This window comes from Pseudophryne corroboree, chromosome 2, assembly GCF_028390025.1.
Source record: "Pseudophryne corroboree isolate aPseCor3 chromosome 2, aPseCor3.hap2, whole genome shotgun sequence".
NCBI lineage: Eukaryota > Metazoa > Chordata > Amphibia > Anura > Myobatrachidae > Pseudophryne > Pseudophryne corroboree.
The window spans coordinates 786,459,243-786,484,344 of NC_086445.1; the positions used below are offsets into that span (position 1 = coordinate 786,459,243).

Here is a 25,102-nt window from a genome sequence, read left to right on the forward strand (position 1 = left end):
TAAATGAGGTGTGTGATAAAGCGTGGTTTTCCCCCGATAAAAAACTGCTGATTTCTAATAAATTATTGGCACTATACCCTTTCCCGCCAGAGGTTAGGGCACGTTGGGAAACACCTCCTAGGGTAGATAAGGCGCTCACACGCTTATCAAAACAAGTGGCGTTACCGTCTCCCGATACGGCCGCCCTCAAGGAACCAGCTGATAGAAGGCTGGAAAATATCCTAAAAGGTATATACACACATACTGGTGTTATACTGCGACCAGCAATCGCCTCAGCCTGGATGTGCAGCGCTGGAGTGGCTTGGTCGGATTCCCTGACTGAAAATATTGATACCCTGGATAGGGACAGTATATTATTAACTATAGAGCATTTAAAGGATGCATTACTATATATGCGAGATGCACAGAGGGATATTTGCACCCTGGCATCTAGAGTGAGTGCGATGTCCATTTCTGCCAGAAGAGCGTTATGGACGCGACAGTGGTCAGGTGATGCGGATTCCAAACGACATATGGAAGTATTGCCGTATAAAGGGGAGGAGTTATTTGGGGTCGGTCTATCGGACCTGGTGGCCACGGCAACGGCTGGAAAATCCACCTTTTTACCCCAGGTCACCTCTCAGCAGAAAAAGACACCGTCTTTTCAAACTCAGTCCTTTCGTCCCCATAAGGGCAAGCGGGCAAAAGGCCACTCATTTCTGCCCCGGGGCAGAGGAAGGGGAAAAAGACTGCACCAGGCAGCCTCTTCCCAGGAGCAGAAGCCCTCCCCCGCTTCTGCCAAGTCTTCAGCATGACGCTGGGGCTCTACAAGCGGACTCAGACACGGTGGGGGGCCGTCTCAAGAATTTCAGCGCGCAGTGGGCTTACTCGCAAGTGGACCCCTGGATCCTGCAGGTAGTATCACAGGGATACAAATTGTAATTCGAGACGTCTCCCCCTCGCCGGTTCCTGAAGTCTGCTCTACCAACGTCTCCCTCCGACAGGGAGGCGGTAGTGGAAGCTATTCACAAGCTGTATTCCCAGCAGGTGATAATCAAGGTACCCCTCCTACAACAGGGAAAGGGGTATTATTCCACGCTGTTTGTGGTACCGAAGCCGGACGGCTCGGTGAGACCAATTTTAAATCTAAAATCCTTGAACACTTACATAAAAAGGTTCAAATTCAAGATGGAGTCACTCAGAGCAGTGATAGCGAACCTGGAAGAAGGGGACTATATGGTATCTCTAGACATCAAAGATGCTTATCTCCATGTCCCAATCTACCCTTCTCACCAAGGGTACCTCAGGTTTGTGGTACAAAACTGTCATTATCAGTTTCAGACGCTGCCGTTTGGATTGTCCACGGCACCACGGGTCTTTACCAAGGTAATGGCCGAAATGATGATTCTTCTTCGAAGAAAAGGCGTCTTAATTATCCCTTACTTGGACGATCTCCTGATAAGGGCAAGGTCCAGAGAACAGTTAGAGGTCGGAGTAGCACTATCTCAGGTAGTGCTACGTCAGCACGGGTGGATCCTAAATATCCCAAAATCACAGCTGATTCCAACAACACGTCTACTGTTCCTGGGGATGATTCTGGACACAGTCCAGAAAAAGGTGTTTCTCCCGGAGGAGAAGGCCAGGGAGTTATCCGAGCTAGTCAGGAAACTCCTAAAACCAGGCCAAGTGTCAGTGCATCAATGCACGAGAGTCCTGGGAAAAATGGTGGCTTCTTACGAAGCGATTCCATTCGGAAGATTCCATGCAAGAACTTTTCAGTGGGATCTGCTGGACAAATGGTCCGGATCGCATCTTCAGATGCATCAGCGGATAACCCTATCTCCAAGGACAAGGGTGTCTCTCCTGTGGTGGTTACAGAGTGCTCATCTTCTAGAGGGCCGCAGATTTGGCATTCAGGATTGGATGCTGGTGACCACCGATGCCAGCCTGAGAGGCTGGGGAGCAGTCACACAGGGAAGAAATTTCCAGGGCTTGTGGTCGAGCATGGAAACGTCTCTTCACATAAATATCCTGGAACTAAGGGCCATTTACAATGCCCTAAGTCAAGCAAGGCCTCTGCTTCAGGGTCAGTCGGTATTGATCCAATCGGACAACATCACGGCAGTCGCCCACGTCAACAGACAGGGCGGCACAAGAAGCAGGAGGGCAATGGCAGAAGCTGCAAGGATTCTTCGCTGGGCGGAAAATCATGTGGTGGCACTGTCAGCAGTGTTCATTCCGGGAGTGGACAACTGGGAAGCAGACTTCCTCAGCAGACACGACCTCCACCCGGGGGAGTGGGGACTTCACCCAGAAGTCTTTCAAGTGATTGTAAACCGTTGGGAAAAACCAAAGGTGGACATGATGGCGTCCCGTCTCAACAAAAAACTGGACAGATATTGCGCCAGGTCAAGGGACCCTCAGGCAATAGCGGTGGACGCTCTGGTAACACCGTGGGTGTACCAGTCGGTGTATGTGTTCCCTCCTCTGCCTCTCATACCCAAAGTACTGAGAATCATAAGAAGGAGAGGAGTAAGAACTATACTCGTGGCTCCGGATTGGCCAAGAAGAACTTGGTACCCGGAACTGCAAGAGATGCTCACGGAGGACCCGTGGCCTCTACCTCTAAGAAAGGACCTGCTCCAGCAGGGACCTTGTCTGTTCCAAGACTTACCGCGGCTGCGTTTGACGGCATGGCGGTTGAACGCCGGATCCTGATGGAAAAAGGCATTCCAGATGAAGTCATCCCTACCCTGATCAAAGCCAGGAAGGATGTAACCGCGAAACATTATCACCGCATTTGGCGAAAATATGTTGCGTGGTGTGAGGCCAAGAAGGCCCCCACAGAGGAATTTCAACTGGGTCGTTTCCTGCATTTCCTGCAAGCAGGACTGTCTATGGGCCTAAAATTAGGATCCATTAAGGTTCAAATTTCGGCCCTGTCGATCTTCTTCCAGAAAGAACTGGCTTCAGTGCCTGAAGTTCAGACGTTTGTCAAGGGGGTACTGCATATACAACCTCCTTTTGTGCCACCAGTGGCACCTTGGGATCTCAATGTAGTTTTAGGGTTCCTAAAATCACATTGGTTTGAACCACTCACCACTGTGGAATTAAAATATCTCACATGGAAGGTGGTCATGCTGTTAGCTCTGGCGTCAGCCAGGCGCGTCTCAGAATTGGCGGCTTTGTCATATAAAAGCCCTTACCTAATTTTTCATTCAGACAGGGCAGAATTGAGGACTCGTCCTCAATTTCTCCCTAAGGTGGTTTCAGCGTTTCACATGAACCAACCTATTGTGGTGCCTGCGGCTACTAGGGACTTGGAGGACTCCAAGTTGTTGGACGTAGTCAGGGCCCTGAAAATATATGTTTCCAGGACGGCTGGAGTCAGAAAATCTGACTCGCTGTTTATCCTGTATGCACCCAACAAGCTGGGTGCTCCTGCTTCTAAGCAGACGATTGCTCGTTGGATTTGTAGTACAATACAGCTTGCACATTCTGTGGCAGGCCTGCCACAGCCAAAATCTGTTAAAGCCCATTCCACAAGGAAAGTGGGCTCATCTTGGGCGGCTGCCCGAGGGGTCTCGGCTTTACAACTTTGCCGAGCAGCTACTTGGTCAGGGGCAAACACGTTTGCAAAATTTTACAAATTCGATACCCTGGCTGAGGAGGACCTGGAGTTCTCTCATTCGGTGCTGCAGAGTCATCCGCACTCTCCCGCCCGTTTGGGAGCTTTGGTATAATCCCCATGGTCCTTACGGAAGTCCCAGCATCCACTAGGACGTCAGAGAAAATAAGAATTTACTTACCGATAATTCTATTTCTCATAGTCCGTAGTGGATGCTGGGCGCCCATCCCAAGTGCGGATTGTCTGCAATACTTGTATATAGTTATTGTTACAAAAAAATCGGGTTGTTTATTGTTGTGAGCCATCTTTTCAGAGGCTCCTACGTTTATCATACTGTTAACTGGGTTCAGATCACAGGTTGTACAGTGTGATTGGTGTGGCTGGTATGAGTCTTACCCGGGATTCAAAATCCTTCCTTATTATGTACGCTCGTCCGGGCACAGTATCCTAACTGAGGCTTGGAGGAGGGTCATAGGGGGAGGAGCCAGTGCACACCAGCTAGTCTAAAGCTTTTACTTTTGTGCCCAGTCTCCTGCGGAGCCGCTATTCCCCATGGTCCTTACGGAAGTCCCAGCATCCACTATGGACTATGAGAAATAGAATTATCGGTAAGTAAATTCTTATTTTTTGCAATAATATTAGGAAGCTTATGTAAATACATGTTTTTTTTGTTTTTTTAGGAAAGTTATATTTGAGAGTTTAATTAGAACTTTCTGTTTCAGGTCAAATTAAACCAAAACAAGCCAATATAGGCATAGTTCAATTTACGCATGTGCTTATTTATGCTTCTGTTATCCATACAGTAACTTCCTATGTCTGAAAACATTGTTTCTCTTTTTTTACCATGTTGTAAATCTAGCGGATCCTTTTATGTCACACCACAAATGTACATATTTTTAATACTGTGTACTGTACCACATACCAGGAAGTTATTATTATTATTATTATTATTATATATGTGGCGCCACAAGGGTACTGCAGTGCCTAACAAAATACATAAACAAATGAGCAAAAGAAGAAAACAATGATGTACAGTATAAATATTGTAACATACGACAGAACACTTACATAATCACTAGGCTGGCAGAAACCTAGGGGTAGGTGCTGTTGAAGGGAGTATGGAGACAAAAATAGTCTAAGAGAGGAAAAAGCACGAGGAGAGATTCTGAAGGGAAGAGACAAACAGACAGGGGTGACACAGATGGGTCGGTAGTGTTAGGATCAAGGGTAGGTTTTTTAAGAATAGGTGAGACAAGGACATGCTTGAAGGCAGAGGGGGCAGTGCCTGATGAGACGGAGAGATTGAGGAGGTGGGCAAGATGGGAACAGGGAGAAGTAGAGAGGTAGTGGAGAAGGTGGGAGGGGATATGGTCTAGTGGGGAGTTTGTTGGGAGGCGGGGAGAGTCAGAGTTAGTGAGATGGATGGGGTAATCAAGGATAGAAGGTGGGCGTTGTTGAGGGTCTGTTGGGATGTGATGTCCAGACATATGGAATAAATTTTGGATGTGAACTAGGTGGCAATTCAAGTCAGAGTGATGAAGGGAGTAGAGATGGGAGTGGGCAGCGGAGGGAGTATACAGTGGCAAAGAGAAGCTGGGGGTTCAAAGATTGGGAGTAAATTAGATTTTAGAAGTATTACATGTTTAGAGATGGAAAGGGCAGCACTGTAAGATGAGAACATAAATTTAAAATGAAGGAAGTCTGCTTTAGAGCGTGATTTCCTCCACTCTTGCTCAGCGGTACGTAACAATTTTTGCAGATATCTGGTGAATTTGGAATGCCAGGGTTGAGGTGTTGATCTGCAAGGGTGAACGGTAGTCGCTGGAGCAACAGAGTCAAGAGCAGAAGTAAGAGAGGCATTGTATAGTGACTTGTTCAGGAGAGAGAGAATAGTGGAGAGAAATGAGTCAAGCAAGGAGGATATGGTGTTGATGGCCCCAAGGTTACGCTTAGCGATGGTAGCCTTGGAAGATATAGCTGGAGATGCAGAGAGGGATAAGTTAAAAGAGAGTAGTGTGATGATCATAGAGGGGGAATGGGGATTTGGAGAAATCAGAAATATCACAATGGTGAGTGAAGACCAGATCGAGTGAATTCTCATTCACATGTGAGGGTGAGGAGGTCCACTGGGAGAGACCAAGCGATGATGTGAGGTTAACGAGTTTGGAGGCAGGAGATTCTGTGGCTATATTGGCTGGGATATTGAAATCACCTAAGATAATAAAGGGAATATCTGAAAAGAGGAAGTGAGTGAACCAGGAAGCAAAGTGATCGAGGAATTTGGAGGGAATGCCAGGGGGATGGTAAATGACAGCAACTCAAATATGCTTGAAATAGGCTTATAGCATGGACCTCAAATGTAGAGAATGTAAGGGATAGTTCTGGTGGTATGAGTTGGTAGGAGTAACCGGAGGACAGAAGGACTCTAACACCAACACTAGGTGACCCCTGGGCCAGGAGTGTGTGTGTGAATGTGAGTCCGCCAGCAGAAAGAGCAGAGGGAAAAGTGGTGTCAGAAGTGGAATCCTAGGATTCTGTAATAGCTAGGAGATTCAGGGAGTTGGAGATGAAAAGGTCATCGGTGGGGACCACATCATTACAGACAGATCTGCCATTCCAGAGGGTACAGGAGAGAGGGAGAGAGTTTGTGGGAGAGATGTGAATTAGATTGTCAGGGTTGCTGTAGCATTGAGGTGAGAATAACTTGGAGTGCAGGGATGATGTGAGAGTTGTGATTGTGTGGGTGCCTGAGTTAGGAAGAGAAACTGCACTTGGAAATGGAGGGAGTTCAGTTTGAGGCAGATGGAGGTAAGGTGACAGGGAGAGGAGGGAACAGGACTGAGTGATGGGAGATAGAGGGCAGAAAGTAGGTGGTGTAGGAGACTAGTGGGAAAGGATAGAGTTGTGAACAGGGGTAATGAACAGGATTAGGTAGACACTGAGTTGATGGTGTAGTTGAAGAAAACCTGGACATAGTGCTGAGTAGGTAAATAGGGGAAGGAATACTGGAAATAGGAGTGTAGGCTGTAAGGGAAAAAGCAGTAGCTTTGTGGAAATACAGAAACAGTGCAAGCTCAATGGCAGTAAATGTAGATGTAGTTTGAAGTGAGATAAAAGTGAGGATAATATGGGTGTGATTTTGACTGTAAGAAATAAGAGGCTGTGTGTGTGGGGAAAAACAAATAAATGCATTTAAAAAAAAAAGAAATTGTAATTTAGACAGGTCTTTCAAGTGTATAAAGGCAAAATTGCATTGGTACAGCTGAGCAATCACAAAACTGAAAGTACAAATAAAAGCATTTGCTGGTAAATGGAAAGTTTTTGCATTATTTAAAACATACTTGCCTACTCACCCGGAAGCTGTGGGAGGCTCCCGTTTTTTGGGGTAGCCCCCTGCATTCCCGGAAGAGTAGGTAGGTCTCCCGCATCCTGCTCGCATCCTAGTGATGCGGGCAGGATGGAGAGATAATCTCCGGTATTCGTGGGTCTGTGGGGTGTGGAAGGGGTTAAAATTACGCAAATCGCGTCATTTTAGCCCGCCCACAGACCCGCGAATTGCAGCACTTTCTGATGTAGGGCGGGGCTTGATTATGTCACAGCTCAGCCCAGCCCCCGAAGTCTCCTGCAGCGTCTCCTCTCCGGGCTTCTCCTGGAGAGGAGACATTCAAAGTAGACAAGTATGATTTAAAACAGGGCGTTCAATGCAGAGTATCCAGATTAAACAACCAGGAAGTCAATGAAGTGAAGTTTAAGTGAACTCACATTTGTTTGTTGAAAGTAGTTTATTCTGATTTTGATAACGTGGTCTCCTTCTGGTTCACTTCGGATTAAACCCTGTACGATACTGAAGTTATTCTTCAATTTTATCACACTTTGATAAATATTCACACTTAGATATAATATGCGCCCAACCTAAAGCCCCTTTCACATCTCCGATGCCATCCCCCCCAGGAATTGGAAACGGGTCCTTCCTTGGTGTGACCCAGCATTGGACCCTAAAATCTGGCTTCTCAACCTGGCAATATGCCGGGTCAGGTTGCCATAGCGGCTGGGGGCTGAGGCAGCGCTTCGGAGATGAGCTCATCTCCATGCTGCCTCTCCCTATGCTGTGATTGGGTACCAGGTTGCATCGACCCGGCAACCCATTGACACTGCCACTGACCCGGTATTCAACCCGGGAATAACCCTTCTTTTATCCCGGGTTGAATTTCCTGGTCAGACGACCCAGGAATTCTCAATGGGCCCTTTTACATCGCACTGTGACCCATGTCGACCCGGCAATATACCGGGTCGATGCCGGGTTATTTTTGTGATGTGAAAGGGGTATAAATGGCCACGCCCTCCACAATGAGACTTAAATATAGATTCAATGCATTTGTTCCCAATGATTGAAATCTACAACTCCCCACCCCCTAGAATGGCAAGCAATTAATTATCTTAAACAAACAAGCACAGCATAGTACATAGCTAACAGCTGGGTCTATACATTTATACACTGGAGAAAATACATCAGAATAAGCTACTATGCAGCAAAGTTTGAATTTGGAATACAGATATGTCCTGTATGCGCTACAAGACGTGTTACAAATAAGGCGTGAGTGCTGTGTGACTCGGTAGCGCCGAGGGTCTTTTTTACATTTTTTTCCCAGAAAAAATCCATCATAGTCATAAAAGTAATGCAACAGGACGCACAAGCAGATCCTGCTGATTAAAGTGATATGCAGCATGCAGGCAGTGTGGGACTGCAACTGTATTTGCATACAAAATGCTATGTATGTAATGTGGCGTTTCGGTTGCATGGTACAGCACACAGGCCTATAAAAATACAAGGCAGCCGTAGATGTTGGGAGCTGTAGTCAATTAGCTGTAGATGACTATGTTTTACTATTACTAGACATTTCACATGAAACATTAAAAAAACATGATAATTATGTAGTGTGTGTGGTGCTCATTTAGTCACTGGAAAAAATAAATTGGCAGGCCTGTTTCTGTAGAAGAAAATAAAATATTGCATGATTGATGACTAAAGCATATGTGCTGCCACTGTGAGATGATTTTCTCAGAAGTTATTGCCTGGACTCTGTTATATGATAATGTTACTGCTGGGGACATGGTGTCATTAGAGAGTCACTTTATCATTAGCTGTTTCATTTAAGGAGATAGACTCAGTAGATCGGTTGGAGTTAAGGAATTTAGTAATCAACCATGTTTTGTTTTCATCTAGAGCCTGGCTAAGCTGACTGATGGATTCAGAAATAGCTGTTGTATCTCAGACTCCTTGCACAACAGTCATCACAATTCAAGCTCCCTCAGCGACTCGTGTTTACCTCAGCAATACTGTGATGCTTGCTCACAAACAGATAACGTTGGAGAGGTAATATATATTCCATTATCAATGTCACATTGCTGGTATTATGTAAAAAGCAAGAACAAAATATTAAGGAAACACATCACTGTGGTTTGCTCTTATAAGCAGTTGTTTTTACTTTTTTTCACTTTAAATATGTTACATCATATGGCACAAGACGCATGACACGATTTATATTCTACGCCATGTGTAATGGTTCCCAGAATTTCATACATAGAGCATGTCTGAATATAGTGTCTTTGTCACATCAAGGGGGTTATTCATGTTTGTATCGCAAACCAAAAAAGTAAGCATTTGGGCAGAACCATGCTGCACTGCAGGTGGGTAGATGTAACATGTGCAAAGAGAGTTAGATCTGGGTGGGTTATAGTGTTTCTGTGCAGGGTAAATACTGGCTGCTTTATGTTTACACTGCAATTTAGATTTCCGTTTGAATACACCCCACCCAAATCTAACTCTCTCTGCACATGTTACATCTGCCCCACCTGTACTGCAACATGGTTTTGCCCAGAGCCGGATTATAAGCGGGGCGGTCGTCCAGGGCCCCCACACATTGGAGGCGCCCACACTCTGACAAAAACTTCCTGCCAGTCCGGCCCACCTGCACCCTCTGTACACTTCCTGTCTGGCTCCGAGTCCCGACAGCGCAGGGAGGATTTTATCTTGAGACGAAGATAGCTTTGAGTGAGCCCCGCCCCCTCGCAGACATAGTGCCGTGATTCGCAGGTGTATGGGGAAGGGGGCGAGGCCTAACACAGTGAAGTGCCTGCCCCCAACAGTGACCTGATGCTGCTGAGCCTAACAGGTAAGGTTTCTCCTGCTGTATTCCTCTCTCTCTCTCTTTCTGCCCCCCTCTCTCCTTGACACCCTCTTTCTCTCCCTATTGCTCCCCTCTGTCACTTTCTCTCTCTCTCCCTCTCTCTCTTGTTTCTCCCTCTCGTTCTGTCTATCTCTCCCTGACATCTCTCTTCCTTGTTCTCCTCTCACTCTCTCTATCTCTCCCTCTCTGACATCTCTCTCTCTCTCCTGCTCGCCCCCCTCCCTCTCTCTCTCCATGACACCTTCTCTGTCTCTCTCTCTGACACACTCTCTTTCTCTCTTGCTCCTCTCACCCCTATCTCTCTCTCTCTCCCTGTCCTTCTCTCTGTCTTGCCCCCCCACCCACCCCCCTCTATCTTTGTCATTCTCTCTCTCACTGACATCCTCTTTCGCTATCCCTCTTTCTCCCTTTGCTAAGGGGCAAAGTAGTGACAGCAGAGCGGTGCCGAGTCGATTTTATTGGTGGGGGACCCCACACATTTGTTGTCCGGGGCCCCCACTAGCCTTAATCCGGCCCTGTTTTGCCCAAATGCTAACTTTTTTGGTTTGCTAAAAAATCTGAATAAAGCCACATATCTGCATACAAGCTGCTTCTAATGTCCTGGCACTTAGGATTAGTATTTTTAGTGCAGTGGTATAAAGTTGTAGTTTAAACACAATGCTGCATGGCACAATACTCAGCTCAGTTCACTCACTCAGTCTTTTGCCTTTTTATCCAGGTTAATGTCTGAGTTGCACACGGCTGCTGCATGCCATGTCAGCACCAGTGTCCAGGGTACTTATGCATTTTACTTTTGTTGCACTAGTGATGTGAAGAAGATGAAAATTTGGTAAAATGCCGTGTGGCAGAACGCATAAATGCAGCATAGTCATAGACTCTTGTGGTGTGCCAAACAGGGCTATTTGAGTGATTTGTGTGGACACATCTGTATGCCAACATTCCATATGTATTGTTGAATTCCAGTATTATTCTTAATTGGTACTACCATGGATAATATTATTATCAATCTGTATTTTATTGTAATTTTTCCTTTTTGTAATTAATTCTTCATACAGTTTGGCTTTGATGACAAAGCAAGATTGGTGGATAGAGTGAGACTAAACTGGCAGTATGAGGAAGCCAAAAAAAGGTAAGCCTTGCTGCACACTATTTCCATAAAGCTAAGATATACTGTATGCAGAGATTAGAGAATATGGGCCTGATTCAGTGGCATATATTTTTTTCCCCCTGCCAAAAAAGTTTCTCCCCCCCCCCCCCCCCATGGCACAGGAAAATAGGGACAGTGCGCGCCGAAGGCGCATATAAAAAATGTAGGGGCGTGGCTTCATAGGGTAGAGGTGTGGTCCCAAAACAGTACCAATTCATATTACGCCGCACAGTACTCTGTATTATTCAAATCATGCCACACAGTTGTGACACTTCTACAAATTATACCACGTAGGGCCCCTTTTACATATTACGGCAGGTAGAGCACCTTTTACATATTACGACAGGTAGAGAGAGACTCCTTTTACCCCCTTATACCCATTTACGCCATTAGAACAATTAGAGCCCCTTTTATGGGGGCATAGACAGGGGAGGGGGAACTCGCAGTCAGCGGGACTGCACTGCACTACTCACTCCCCCTTTCACCCACCAGAGGACAGCCAGCCTAGAGCTCACAGCAGGACCATATGGTGGGGGGGTGCTCACCGTCAGTGGGACTGCTCACACTTCCATCTGCTCACTAAGCTTTATCAGCCACGTTGAATCCCCCGTCAGTCGCACCAATCCCTCCCTCAGCCACGCCAGTCAGCCATGCCGACATTCTTTTGGTCTCAGATTCGCGAGATGATGACATTATCATCTCACGAGTCTTTCTCACCAACAAGGAGGTTCGGGCACACATTGAGGACGGCTATCCTCTTTTCCCCCCCTCATTCCCAACAGGAGGTGAATTGCCAGGACTCGATTTCTACTAAATATAAAAAATAAAAAAGGTGCAATGGAATTGCTTGGTGGGCCTTTGGGCTGCTCAAGTGGCCGTCCCCATAACAGCTACATTCCCTGCACCCTCTAGTTACACACGGGGTCTGCAGGGGCTATTGCTATGCCACTGGCTTGATTCATGATTGTAAAGCTGGGCATACACTATACCACAGGTTCTCCATAATTTATTGCGTTCAGAACATCTAACAATTATCTTTGAATACTTTGATTCGTAGTGATCCTTATCAGATTAATAAAATTGTACTAATACAAGAGAATACAGGTAGCGAGCTTTGGTTTTAAAACTCACTTTATTTAGAAAAATTTTATTCACTGAGTGTAATCCATATGGGATTTGTCATATTGTATTGTCTTATTTCGTATTTTTTGAATGGTCTTAAATAGATTTATTAAAAGTTAAATTTTAATTATTCTTTGTGTGCCAACAAAGAGACATTCTTTCTTCTTCCTTTTTCGCGCATAACATATTTGTCTCTGGGTGCACCCTCGAATATCCAATAATTGGTTATTTCTGTACTGATGGATATTAATCGAAGGTTTCTTTCTAGTAATTTGATACTATTCACTGTTCAGCTAGTGCAGAGCATATCCCATCTCCCACATCCCTCTAATGCTCTATACCACAGGTTCTCAAACTCGGTCCTCAGGACCCCACACAGTGCATGTTTTCCAGGTCTCCTCACAGAATCACAAGAGAGATAATTATCTCCACTTGTGGACCTTTTAAAATGTGTCAGTGAGTAATGAGTACACCTGTGCACCTGCTGGGTTACCTGCAAAACATGCACTGCGTGGGGTCCTGAGGACCGAGTTTGAGAACCACTGCACTATACAATTATCCGGCAGATCTGGCTGGATGGAATGAAAATCTGGTAATGTGTGAGAGCAATTGACAATCGACCATTTGCTCACAAACACTGGAAAATGGACAAAACATGCCGTTTTTTAACCAATCTGTATGAATTACACTTTTTGTCCATTTGCCAGTGTTTGGGAGCACATGGTCGATTGTCATTCTCCATTCCAACTAGTGATATATGGCAGATTATCTTTCAGCTAGTGTCATGGGCAGGCTGGCTGTGTCGGAGTGGGTACACTTTCAGCTAGTGTCATGGGCAGGCTGGCTCAGTTGGAGTGGGAAAGCATTCAACCACTCTCATGGGTACGCCAGCTGAACTGGAGTGGAAACACATTCAGTTAGTGACATGGGCAGGCTGGCTGTGTTGGAGCGGGTGCACATTCAGCTAGTAACATTGGTAGGCTGTCTGAGTTTGTGTGGGAGCACATGCAGCTAGTGACATGGGCAGGCTGGCTGAGTTGAAGTGGGAGCACTTTCAGCTAATGACATGGGCATGCTGGCTGAATTGTAGTGGGAACACAGTCAGCTAGTGGCATGGGAAGGCCGGCTGAGTTGTAGTGAGAACACTTTCAGCTAGTGACATGGGGAGGCTTGCTAAATTGGAGTGGGAGCACATTCAGCTAGTGTCATGGGCAGGCTGGCTGAATTGGAGTAGGAACACATTCAGTTAGTGTCATGGGCAGGCTGGCTGAGTTGGAGTGGGAGCACTTTCCTGCTACTGTCATGGGCAGGCTGGCTGAATTGGAGTAGGAACACATTCAGCTGCTGTCATGGGCAGGCTGGCTAAATTGGAGCCTGGAACCTATTCAGTTAGAGACATGGGCAGGCTGGCTGAGTTTGAGTGGGGGCACTTTCAGCTAGTGACATGGGTTGTCAGGCTGAACTGGAGTGGAGACACATTCAACTAGTGACATGGGAAGGCTGGCTGAGTTTGAGCCACAGGTTCTATTCCCACTATATGGGTGTCGTGGACACCCACGAGTGGTAATAGACCCTGTGAGCCGGAATTCGAGAGTTCGGCGGATGGCAGCCGGCAAATTAACTGCATTCTTTCAGCTAGTGTCATGGGCAGGTGCGTTGAATAGAGTTTGAAGAGTAGACACAGTGTGATTTCTTAAGCATAGTACACACTAGATTGATCTCGGCCCAAGATATAATTTTGTCCTTCATTACATCGTTCTCATGTGTACCGCAAATACGTTATGCCTGCCTGATGGCCGGCATATTGTCGAGGTACACATCATTCTAATGTGTACGTGGCCTTACACTTGGGAGATGGTTGGCCACCCGAGAACTCTTTGGCAGCACAAGCCGCTCATCCCTTCTGTTGCCTGCCTTCACACCACTAGGCCTACTGTATACAGATAGCACTCTGCTTTACTAATACCAAAGCTCATGGTGACATGCAGTAGCAGCATATTACTTTCTCTGACGTCCTAGTGGATGCTGGGAACTCCGTAAGGACCATGGGAATAGACGGGCTCCGCAGGAGACTGGGCACTCTAAGAAAGAATTAGGACTACTGGTGTGCACTGGCTCCTCCCTCTATGCCCCTCCTCCAGACCTCAGTTAGAATCTGTGCCCGGCTCGAGCTGGTTGCACACTAGGGGCTCTCCTGAGCTCTTAGTAAAGAAAGTATTTTTCTCTAACGTCCTAAGTGGATGCTGGGGACTCCGTCAGGACCATGGGGATTAGCGGCTCCGCAGGAGACAGGGCACAAAAGTAAAAGCTTTAGGATCAGGTGGTGTGCACTGGCTCCTCCCCCTATGACCCTCCTCCAAGCCTCAGTTAGATTTTTGTGCCCGGCCGAGAAGGGTGCAATCTAGGTGGCTCTCCTAAAGAGCTGCTTAGAGTAAAAGTTTGTTAGGTTTTTTATTTTCAGTGAGTCCTGCTGGCAACAGGCTCACTGCTACGAGGGACTTAGGGGAGAGAAGTGAACTCACCTGCGTGCAGGATGGATTGGCTTCTTAGGCTACTGGACACCATTAGCTCCAGAGGGAGTCGGAACACAGGTCTCACCCTGGGGTTCGACCCGGAGCCGCGCCGCCGACCCCCTTGCAGATGCCGAAAAGTGAAGAGGTCCAGAAACGGCGGCAGAAGACTCTTCAGTCTTCATAAGGTAGCGCACAGCACTGCAGCTGTGCGCCATTGTTGTCAGCACACTTCATAGCAGCGGTCACTGAGGGTGCAGGGCGCTGGGGGGGGCGCCCTGGGCAGCAATGATAGTACCTTATTCTGGCTAAAAATACATCACATATAGCCCCTGGGGGCTATATGGATGTATTTAACCCCTGCCAGGTCTCAGAAAAACGGGAGAAGAAGCCCGCCGAAAAGGGGGCGGGGCCTATTCTCCTCAGCACACAGCGCCATTTTCCCTCACAGAAATGATGGTGGGAAGGCTCCCAGGCTCTCCCCTGCACTGCACTACAGAAACAGGGTTAAAACAGAGAGGGGGGGCACTTATTTGGCGATATGTATATATATATTAAAATGCTATAAGGGAAAAACACTTATATAAAGGTTGTCCCTGTATAATTATAGCGTTTTTGGTGTGTGCTGGCAAACTCTCCCTCTGTCTCCCCAAAGGGCTAGTGGGGTCCTGTCCTCTATCAGAGCATTCCCTGTGTGTGTGCTGTGTGTCGGTACGTGTGTGTCGACATGTATGAGGACGATGTTGGTGAGGAGGCGGAGCAATTGCCTGAAATGGTGATGTCACTCTCTAGGGAGTCGACACCGGAATGGATGGCTTATTTAAGGAATTACGTGATAATGTCAACACGCTGCAAGGTCGGTTGACGACATGAGACGGCCGGCAAACAAATTAGTACCTGTCCAGGCGTCTCAAACACTGTCAGGGGCTGTAAAACGCTCATTTACCTCAGTCGGTCGACACAGACACAGACACGGACACTGACTCCAGTGTCGACGGTGAAGAAACAAACGTATTTTCCTTTAGGGCCACACGTTACATGTTAAGGGCAATGAAGGAGGTGTTACATATTTCTGATACTACAAGTACCACAAGAAGGGTATTATGTGGGGTGTGAAAAAAACTACCTGTAGTTTTTCCTGAATCAGATAAATTAAATGAAGTGTGTGATGATGCGTGGGTTTCCCCCGATAGAAAATTATTGGCGGTATACCCTTTCCCGCCAGAAGTTAGGGCGCGTTAAGAAACACCCTTTAGGGTGGATAAGGCGCTCACACGCTTATCAAAACAAGTGGCGGTACCGTCTCCAGATAGGGCCGCCCTCAAGGAGCCAGCTGAGAGGCTGGAAAATATCCTAAAAAGGTATATACACACATACTGGTGTTATACTGCGACCAGCGATCGCCTCAGCCTGGATGTGCAGCGCTGGGGTGGCTTGGTCGGATTCCCTGACTGAAAATATTGATACCCTTGACAGGGACAGTATTTTATTGACTATAGAGCATTTAAAGGATGCATTTCTATATATGCGAGATGCACAGAGGGATATTTGCACTCTGGCATCAAGAGTAAGTGCGATGTCCATATCTGCCAGAAGATGTTTATGGACACGACAGTGGTCAGGTGATGCAGATTCCAAACGGCACATGGAAGTATTGCCGTATAAAGGGGAGGAGTTATTTGGGGTCGGTCCATCGGACCTGGTGGCCTCGGCAACAGCTGGAAAATCCACCTTTTTTACCCCAAATCACATCTCAGCAGAAAAAGACACCGTCTTTTCAGCCTCAGTCCTTTCGTCCCCATAAGGGCAAGCGGGCAAAAGGCCAGTCATATCTGCCCAGGGATAGAGGAAAGGGAAGAAGACTGCAGCAGGCAGCCCATTCCCAGGAACAGAAGCCCTCCACAGCTTCTGCCAAGTCCTCAGCATGACGCTGGGGCCGTACAAGCGGACTCAAGTGCGGTGGGGGGTCGTCTCAAGAGTTTCAGCGCGTAGTGGGCTCACTCGCAAGTGGACCCCTGGATCCTACAAGTAGTATCCCAGGGGTACAGACTGGAGATTCGAGACGTCTCCCCCTCGCAGGCTCCTGATGTCTGCTTTACCAACGTCTTCCTCCGACAGGGAGGCAGTATTGGAAACAATTCACAAGCTGTATTCCCAGCAGGTGATAATCAAAGTACCCCTCCTACAACAAGGAAAGGGGTATTATTCCACACTATATTGTGGTACTGAAGCCAGACGGCTCGGTGAGACCTATTCTAAATGGGAAATCTTTGAACACTTACATACAAAGGTTCAAATCAAGATGGAGTCACTCAGAGCAGTGATAGCGAACCAGGAAGAAGGGGACTATATGGTGTCCCTGGACATCAAGGATGCTTACCTCCATGTCCCAAATTGCCCTTCTCACCAAGGGTACCTCAGGTTCATGGTACGGAACTGTCACTATCAGTTTCAGACGCTGCCGTTTGGATTGTCCACGGCACCCCGGGTCTTTACCAAAGTAATGGCCAAAATGATGATTCTTCTTCAAAGAAAAGGCGTCTTAATTATCCCTTACTTGGACAATCTCCTGATAAGGGCAAGGTCCAGAGAACAGTTGGAAGTCGGAGTAGCACTATCTCAAGTAGTTCTACGACAGCACGGGTGGATTCTAAATATCCAAAATCACAGCCGTTTCCGACGACACGTCTGCTGTTCCTAGGGATGGTTCTGGACACAGTCCAGAAAAAGGTGTTTCTCCCGGAGGAGAAAGCCAGGGAGTTATCCGAGCTAGTCAGGAACCTCCTAAAACCAGGAAAAGTGTCAGTGCATCATTGCACAAGAGTCCTGGGAAAAATGGTGGCTTATTACGAAGCGATTCCATTCGGCAGATTCCACGCAAGAACTTTTCAGTGGGATCTGCTGGACAAATGGTCCGGATCGCATTTTCAGATGCATCAGCGGATAACCCTATCTCCAAGGACAAGGGTGTCTCTCCTGTGGTGGTTACAGAGTGCTCATCTTCTAGAGGGCCGCAGATTCGGCATTCAGGATTGGATGCTGGTGACCACGGAGGCCAGCCTGAGAGGCTGGGGAGCAGTCACACAGGGAAAAAATTTCCAGGGAGTGTGATCAAGTCTGGAGATTTTTCTCCACATAAATATACTGGAGCTAAGGGCAATTTACAATGCTCTAAGCTTAGCAAGACCTCTGCTTCAAGGTCAACCGGTATTGATCCAGTGGGACAACATCACGGCAGTCGCCCACGTAAACAGACAGGGCGGCACAAGAAGCAGGAGGGCAATGGCAGAAACTACAAGGATTTTTCGCTGGGCGGAAAATCATGTGATAGCACTGTCAGCAGTGTTCATTCCGGGAGTGGACAACTGGGAAGCAGACTTCCTCAGCAGGCACAACCTCCACCCGGGAGAGTGGGGACTTCATCGGGAAGTCTTCCACATGATTGTGAACCGTTGGAAAAGACCAAAGGTGGACATGATGGCGTCCCGCCTGAACAAAAAACTGGACAAGTATTGCGCCAGGTCAAAAGACCCTCAGGCAATAGCTGTGGACGTTTCTGGTAACACCGTGGGTGTACCAGTCGGTGTATGTCTTCCCTCCTCTGCTTCTCATACCCAAGGTATTGAGAATTATAAGACGTAGAGGAGTAAGAACTATACTCGTGGCTCCGGATTGGCCAAGAAGGACTTGGTACCCGGAACTTCAAGAGATGCTCACAGAGGACTCATGGCCTCTGCCGCTAAGAAGGGACTTGCTTCAGCAAGTACCATGTCTGTTCCAAGACTTACCGCGGCTGCGTTTGACGGCATGGCGGTTGAACGCCGGATCCTAAGGGAAAAAGGCATTCCGGAAGAGGTCATTCCTACCCTGGTCAAAGCCAGGAAGGAGGTGACCGCTGACAATTCTAAATTCCTTGTCGTATAAACAACCCTTATGAAGCTAAGAACACTGTACGCTGTTTATTTAAGAAGTACCGTAATGGTACGCTATCTGCGTAGCGATCGCTCAGCCGTAGGCGAGACGCTCAAGCGTCACGTTCGCTCACGGCCCAGTGATCACAGGACACGTTATTGGTTATGTCTAGGGGAAAGATTCGCTGTAACGTAGCGTACGCTAGAGACCACGAGGAGGTCACCAGCGATGCAGACGCTCACAACACTATACCTTTATGTTAAACCTTATACCGATGAAATACACTGAATACCTTAATGTGAGTACAGGGTGTAAGTGCAACCTTGTGTAACCTGACTATCTACAAAGCTGTTTGAGCGTCACCGACGCTCAAGTGAACACTTAACACTATAGTAAATACACAGATACTGGTTTAGGTTTCCAAGGCCTATTAACTGTATTATGTCTAATATACTTGTAAAAGGGGATAACAGTACATATGATACACTACAATATAACAGAGACTTCCTAACCACAGAACTAAACAATAAATACAAAAAGACAATACTACACTGACCTAAATGCAATACGATACAATACTATAATACTATAAGGTATTTAAGAGAAAAAGAGGAGAGAGAGAGATAGAGAGAGAGAGAGAGAGAGATTGGCTCGCAGAAAGACAATGATTATGGAGAGAACTTACGCACAAAGGGTATGATCGCCAGCGCCTCGATATCCAGCTCCCGATTATCAGCAGATAACCGTTGATGAGAGAGTGAGAGCTGGATGTGGTCGGCCTGCCTATTTATGCTCCACACACAATGCAATCTCCTGGTCCTACAATCCCATTGTCCATTGGCCGAAGGAATTCGGCCCTGCATCATAACAAAAGGTCATAGGGTGATTCATACAGGTGGGCTGTGACGATTTCCAACAGCTCAGGTGGGTGGGAAACTGGGTTTCCCGCCGCATACCTGAGTATGTGCAAATCATAGAAATGGACATAAACTTCTTATGTCCATAACTATTCGCACGAGCGATTAATACGCTCCAAACCAACACCGGAATATTGCTAATTAAATACTCTTCCGATGGGTACCAAACACTGCTGTATGATTCCTGTTAAACCCTTCGTACGATGCAAAGAGGGATTCCTCAGCTCTGGGACATTATACTTTAACCAAACTTACAGAAACTATCAAAGGGATCATGATCTATAAACTACATTAATTGTGAACATTTGTAACTAATGAGTCGCACGCTACGATCACATAAACTCTACCGTAAATGCGCATACTGCGCGTGCGAGTGCACGCTATTGCGGGTATGCGCTTCCACGGGAGAGCGTACGCATGCGCAGCACGGACCAGTGTGCGGTGCAAATATGGCAACGTGCATTGAGACATTTTTCTGACTTTGACAGTCCACCCTTTGGCAGTCAATAATAACTGCCACAAAATATTTAAGGAGAAAAATGTAAGTCAGGGGTTAATTGATTTCCATGGTGGGGAAAGGAAGAAGAATGGAGTAGGTGTGAAGAGGGTATGACCTAGTGAGAAAGTAGAAGCATGTGTGTATGAGTCCATGTTTGGAGGGTCATGTATCATCGTGCCGTACGTGTGGTAAATCAAGCTTCGAGGTATTGCGAAGTATACATTTGAATTCCTTCTTATCCTGTGGTACAGGTCTGTGGATGGGCTGTCAAACTCTACCGAGCTCATATCGGCTGTGGTTGTAACACAATGGGGATGCACATTTTAGTTGATGATACATGAATTGGGGGGGGGTATGTGGTTGCTGCTATCTGTGCCTGTATTCCCTATCGACTATGTGTGTTATTACCTGAGGGTTGCAGAGATGAAGATAAAGAACACTTAGGAAAATGCAATGATATTCTATGTCAGGTTAATGTACGTTCGTCGATTGGGGTCTTGATTGGTGTCGGTTGATTGGAGTCTTCTTCTTTGTGCTTTTGCTCATAAATCGTGAGTAAAGCATACAACGTCCATGGATTTACAAAAAATGTTGGGCTAGCGTGATTTTAAAGTTCCTAGGGAAACTGGGGTACCCATGGCATTGTCCATCAAAATCTTGTTTATCAGGTCGTCTGCTCTTCTTCTTTCCATCTTTCCGTTGTCGGCCCCTTGGCTCATCAAATCCTTCGTCTACGTGGGTCTTTGTACCTCGGAGGAAAACATAGAAATGGGTGAAAGGCGGACCGTATACTCATTACATCATTACGTCATGGTTTCTAGCATTGGGTCATAAATCAAATCCAGGTTAATTACAGTTTCCTCACTCCTTAAGCTCATCACTTTCGTACTTTGCTTGCACTTCATCAAAGCCTGCCCGCATCTAAATATCAATCCAATAGATATAACGACACCCAAAATACATAGGAGAAACTTTCCAACATCCATTATGACTCCTTGAGCCCAGTCTCCTAAACCGGAGAACCAATTTCGCGGGTTCAACCATGACACCCAACCAGTCAGCTCATTACCTACAGCAGCAAGGGTGAGATTGTGTTTTCGACGAAATTCCCACTTTAATTGCAGAATATCGTCCATCTTTTGGTCTATGACCTCTACCGGATCCTCGGTACTATTTGTGATATACGTGCAACACTTTATGCCGTACTGTGTTGCCAAGGTAACACAATATCCGCCTGTTACTGCTGTAAGATAATTAAGAATCATCCTATGCTGAACTAGTTCTGTTTTGTAAGCTTGAAGTTCTCTTCCAGTGTATCTAAACGTGTCATCATACATTTCAGTGATATTATCTAACAAATTGGCGAGTGCGGAAATGTATCTATAATTCATCACACCTCGAGCGGTGCGAGTGAAATCTAACGCTACCAGAACCTGAATCCCGGTGGATTCATGGATAAGATCAGAGGCCGGATGCTCTAACCTTTCTGACAGTTGTCTTTTAACAAGGTGCTCGTAGTGAGTGTGAGTATAAGGAGTTTGGGCACCACGGTGTATGTCCTTCATTTTGTCATGTGTAACAGTCATCACTTCAGGCAATACTTTTCCAATATAACACAATCCTTCAGAGTTTGGGGCAAGCCACTTGTACGCCTTTCTCCCGCATATGAAATATGCATCATCGGGGAGAACATATGGGACGGAGAAGGACATGACCATGTTACAAACCTTCCAGGTGAAATCTCCTGACCCTAATTCTTCCATCTGCCTAATGCACGTATCGGTTTGTACGATATGTGCACAGTATCCTGGTGATACTTCTCCAACTTTAGTAATCCTATTTCCTAAGGTATATCGATACCGGAAAGATTTTCCTCTACTGGCTATGTGGCGTACGAGCTCTGTATCTGTAGGCATTCTATCTGCTCTGTGTGAAAAGGTCATGGTAAGGTTGCTCCATGACACTTCCCAATTTCCCGGTTTTCTGGGATTGGAGATGTTAAAACATATGAGGGACCTATCCACATGGTATTGGTGGAGCTTCAAACTAGGAGGGCTGGAGATGTTAAACCTCCGGTCCACCGGTCTCCCACCACTTAGCTCAAGTACCTCCCCTAACGTTAAAGGAAATGGTACTAGCCCTGATTTACTGTGACCCTGAGGTACTTGAGAGCATACCCAACAATCTGTTTGGTTTAACACGCTACCCACTAGAGAGTGATAGTCACTCAATGGATGCCGGTCCATATGGATATTAAAACTAGGTTGGCATTTCTTTATGCATCCATCTTCAACCAGATTATCACATAGCCTACAGATACAATTTTCCTCAGCTAACAATCCATCACAATTTCTTCTATCGGATCGTTTTCTGATACTCGCCTTTGCTTGTTGGCTTGGTTGATCTTGGAAAACTACGCCTCCATCATCATAATCGGAACCCATTCCAGAACCTCTTTCGACCTCTATGGTACTCTCGCCGGAACAGACTGCTCTGGTCAACATCATGGTTAACATCAAAATCCGGATTACAGTCTCTTGGGGCAAGTCCATCTTTGAGGAGGAAATAGAGAAGAATGAGAAGGGGGAAAAAGAAATTTTAAGGGAGAGGGGATGGGAAGTGGAGAAAACAATAAAAGGGAGAGGGGAGTCGACAGCTGCTTTCGGTCTTCAAGGCTCAGGTGCCGCCTCAGTCCTCCTGGAACAGACACTCTAGTGATACAACCTCTACCGTCTGTTCCTTATCACGGGACTTCTCTGGATCAGCAACCTTCTTGCAGTGGGATGAATGGACCCAAGTCTCTCTCTCAGCAACCTTCAATGCTGTGGTGCTAGTCAATAAGACCTGGTATGGTCCTTCCCATCTATCAATAAGACAACCTGAGCGTAGAAAATTTCGTATCATTACATAATCCCCAGGTTCAATGTCATGACAATTACTATCTGGTAAATCAGGAATCACCAACTTCAGATTATCATTTTGATTCTTCAACTGCTTACTCATATTAATTAAGTACTTTACAGTTACTTCATTGTTACATTTCAAATCATCCTGAGGGTTAATCATGACATGCGGTTGTCGACCAAACAGAATTTCAAAAGGAGACAGATTAAGAGGGGACCTGGGAGTGGTTCTGATACTATACAAAACAATGGGTAAAGCTTCTGGCCACGTCAATCCTGTCTCTGCCATTACTTTACTCAATTTATTTTTAATAGTGCTGTTCACTCTTTCGACCTTCGCGCTCGCCTGTGGACGGTACGGAGTGTGCAGCTTACTATCAATTCCCATCAACTTACACATTCCTTGAAAGACATCACCTGTAAAATGGGTACCCCTATCACTTTCAATGATTCTAGGGATACCATATCTACATACAAATTCCTGCACAATTTTCTTAGCTGTAAACATAGCGGTATTTGTAGCTGTTGGAAAAGCTTCGACCCAATTCGAGAAAACATCTATACAGACAAGTACATATTTCAAATTTCTACATGGGGGTAATTGAATGAAGTCAATTTGTATTACTTGGAAAGGGCCGCCGGCAGGTGGGATATGGGATGGTTCTGTTGGTATTGCTTTTCCAATATTCTTTCTCAGACAGGTAAGGCATGACATTGCTCTTTTACTAGCATGAGAGGAGAATCCTGGGGCGCACCAGTATGCTCTTACCAACTTGCACATCCCTTCCTTGCCTAGATGAGTCAGCCCGTGAGCTGCTTCAGCCAGACACGGAAGGTATGCCCTGGGGGCCACTGGTTTACCATGTCCATCCGTCCAGAGCCCTGAGGACTCCTGGCCATATCCCTTTGCCTTCCAGACTGCCTTCTCCTGAGTGGAACACAAATTCTGCATTTCACACAACTTTTGTGTGTTGATGGTATTAAATACCATCAGTTGTGTGGTGTCTGTCCGTATGGGGGTAGCAGCTGCAAGCTTTGCAGCTTCGTCTGCTCGGCTGTTACCAAGGGATACTGGGTCTTGACTATATGTATGTGCTTTACATTTGATAACAGCCACTCTGTCGGGTTCCTGTATCGCTGTTAGAAGCCTTTTTATGTGAGCTGCATGCGCTATCGGTGTACCAGCTGCCGTCATGAAATTTCTGAGACGCCATAGCGCTCCGAAATCATGGACTACCCCGAACGCGTATCTAGAATCGGTGTAGATATTGGCAGACTTACCCTTAGCCAATTCACATGCTCTGGTTAGGGCGACCAGTTCAGCAACCTGGGCTGAGTGAGGTGGGCCTAGCGGTTCCGCTTCTATGGTGTCTTGGTCATCTACGACTGCGTATCCAGTACACAAGTCTCCCGAGTCTGACTGTCTGTGACAACTACCGTCCGTGTAGAACGTGAGTTCTGCATCTTCTAGTGGATTGTCACTGATGTCAGGCCTTGCGGTGAAATTTTGGGTCAAATATTCCATACAATCATGTGTATCTTCCTTTGCATTAAATCCTCCTTCCCCATCACTCTCACCTCCCACCCTTTGTGCCTGTCCAGGCACACCTGGGAGAAATGTTGCAGGGTTTAATGCGCTGCATCTCCTTATGGTGATGTTTACTGGGGCCATTAGTGCCAATTCCCATCTCGTAAACCTTGCTGATGAGACATGTCTGGTTTGGGCAGAATTCAATAAGGCCGATACCGCATGTGGTGTATGGATTGTGAGGTTGTGGCCTAGCACGACATCTTCGCTTTTCGTCACTAGCAATGCTATCGCCGCAACGCTACGCAAGCATGTGGGGAGGGATCGCGCTACCGTGTCTAGCTGCGCGCTGTAGTATGCAATTGGCCTGCTGGCATCACCGTGTTTTTGTGTTAGTACACCTGCTGCGCACCCAGCACTTTCTGTTCCGTATAGTTCAAAGGGTTTCCCATAGTCTGGCATACCTAATGCTGGTGCCTGCGTTAGGCACTGTTTGAGTCTCTCAAATGCTGTTTCGGATTCGTCTGTATGCGAAATCCGATCAGGTTTGTTTGAAGAGACCATTTCCTGCAAAGGTAGCGCCAATATGGAAAACCCTGGGATCCAATTACGGCAATACCCACACATTCCTAAAAACGTTCTGATCTGTTGCTGGGTTTGTGGCAGTGTCATGTCTCTAATGGCTTGGATTCTATCAGCGGTCAGGTGTCTCAGTCCTTGTGTTAGACAGTGTCCCAAGTATTTTACCTTAGCTTGGCATAATTGCAAC

At 46.6% G+C, this 25,102-nt stretch overlaps 1 protein-coding gene across 3 annotated transcripts in view; it reads left to right on the forward strand.

Moving 5' to 3' along the window:
• Positions 1-25,102, forward strand: part of WWC3 (WWC family member 3) — a 617,369-nt gene that overhangs the window by 413,829 nt on the left and 178,438 nt on the right. For all 3 annotated transcript variants that reach the window (XM_063955530.1, XM_063955532.1, XM_063955536.1), the window contains 2 exons: positions 8,832-8,981; positions 10,851-10,924. In XM_063955530.1, the coding sequence (XP_063811600.1) occupies positions 8,832-8,981; positions 10,851-10,924 (224 nt within the window). The remainder of the gene's footprint in view (positions 1-8,831; positions 8,982-10,850; positions 10,925-25,102) is intronic.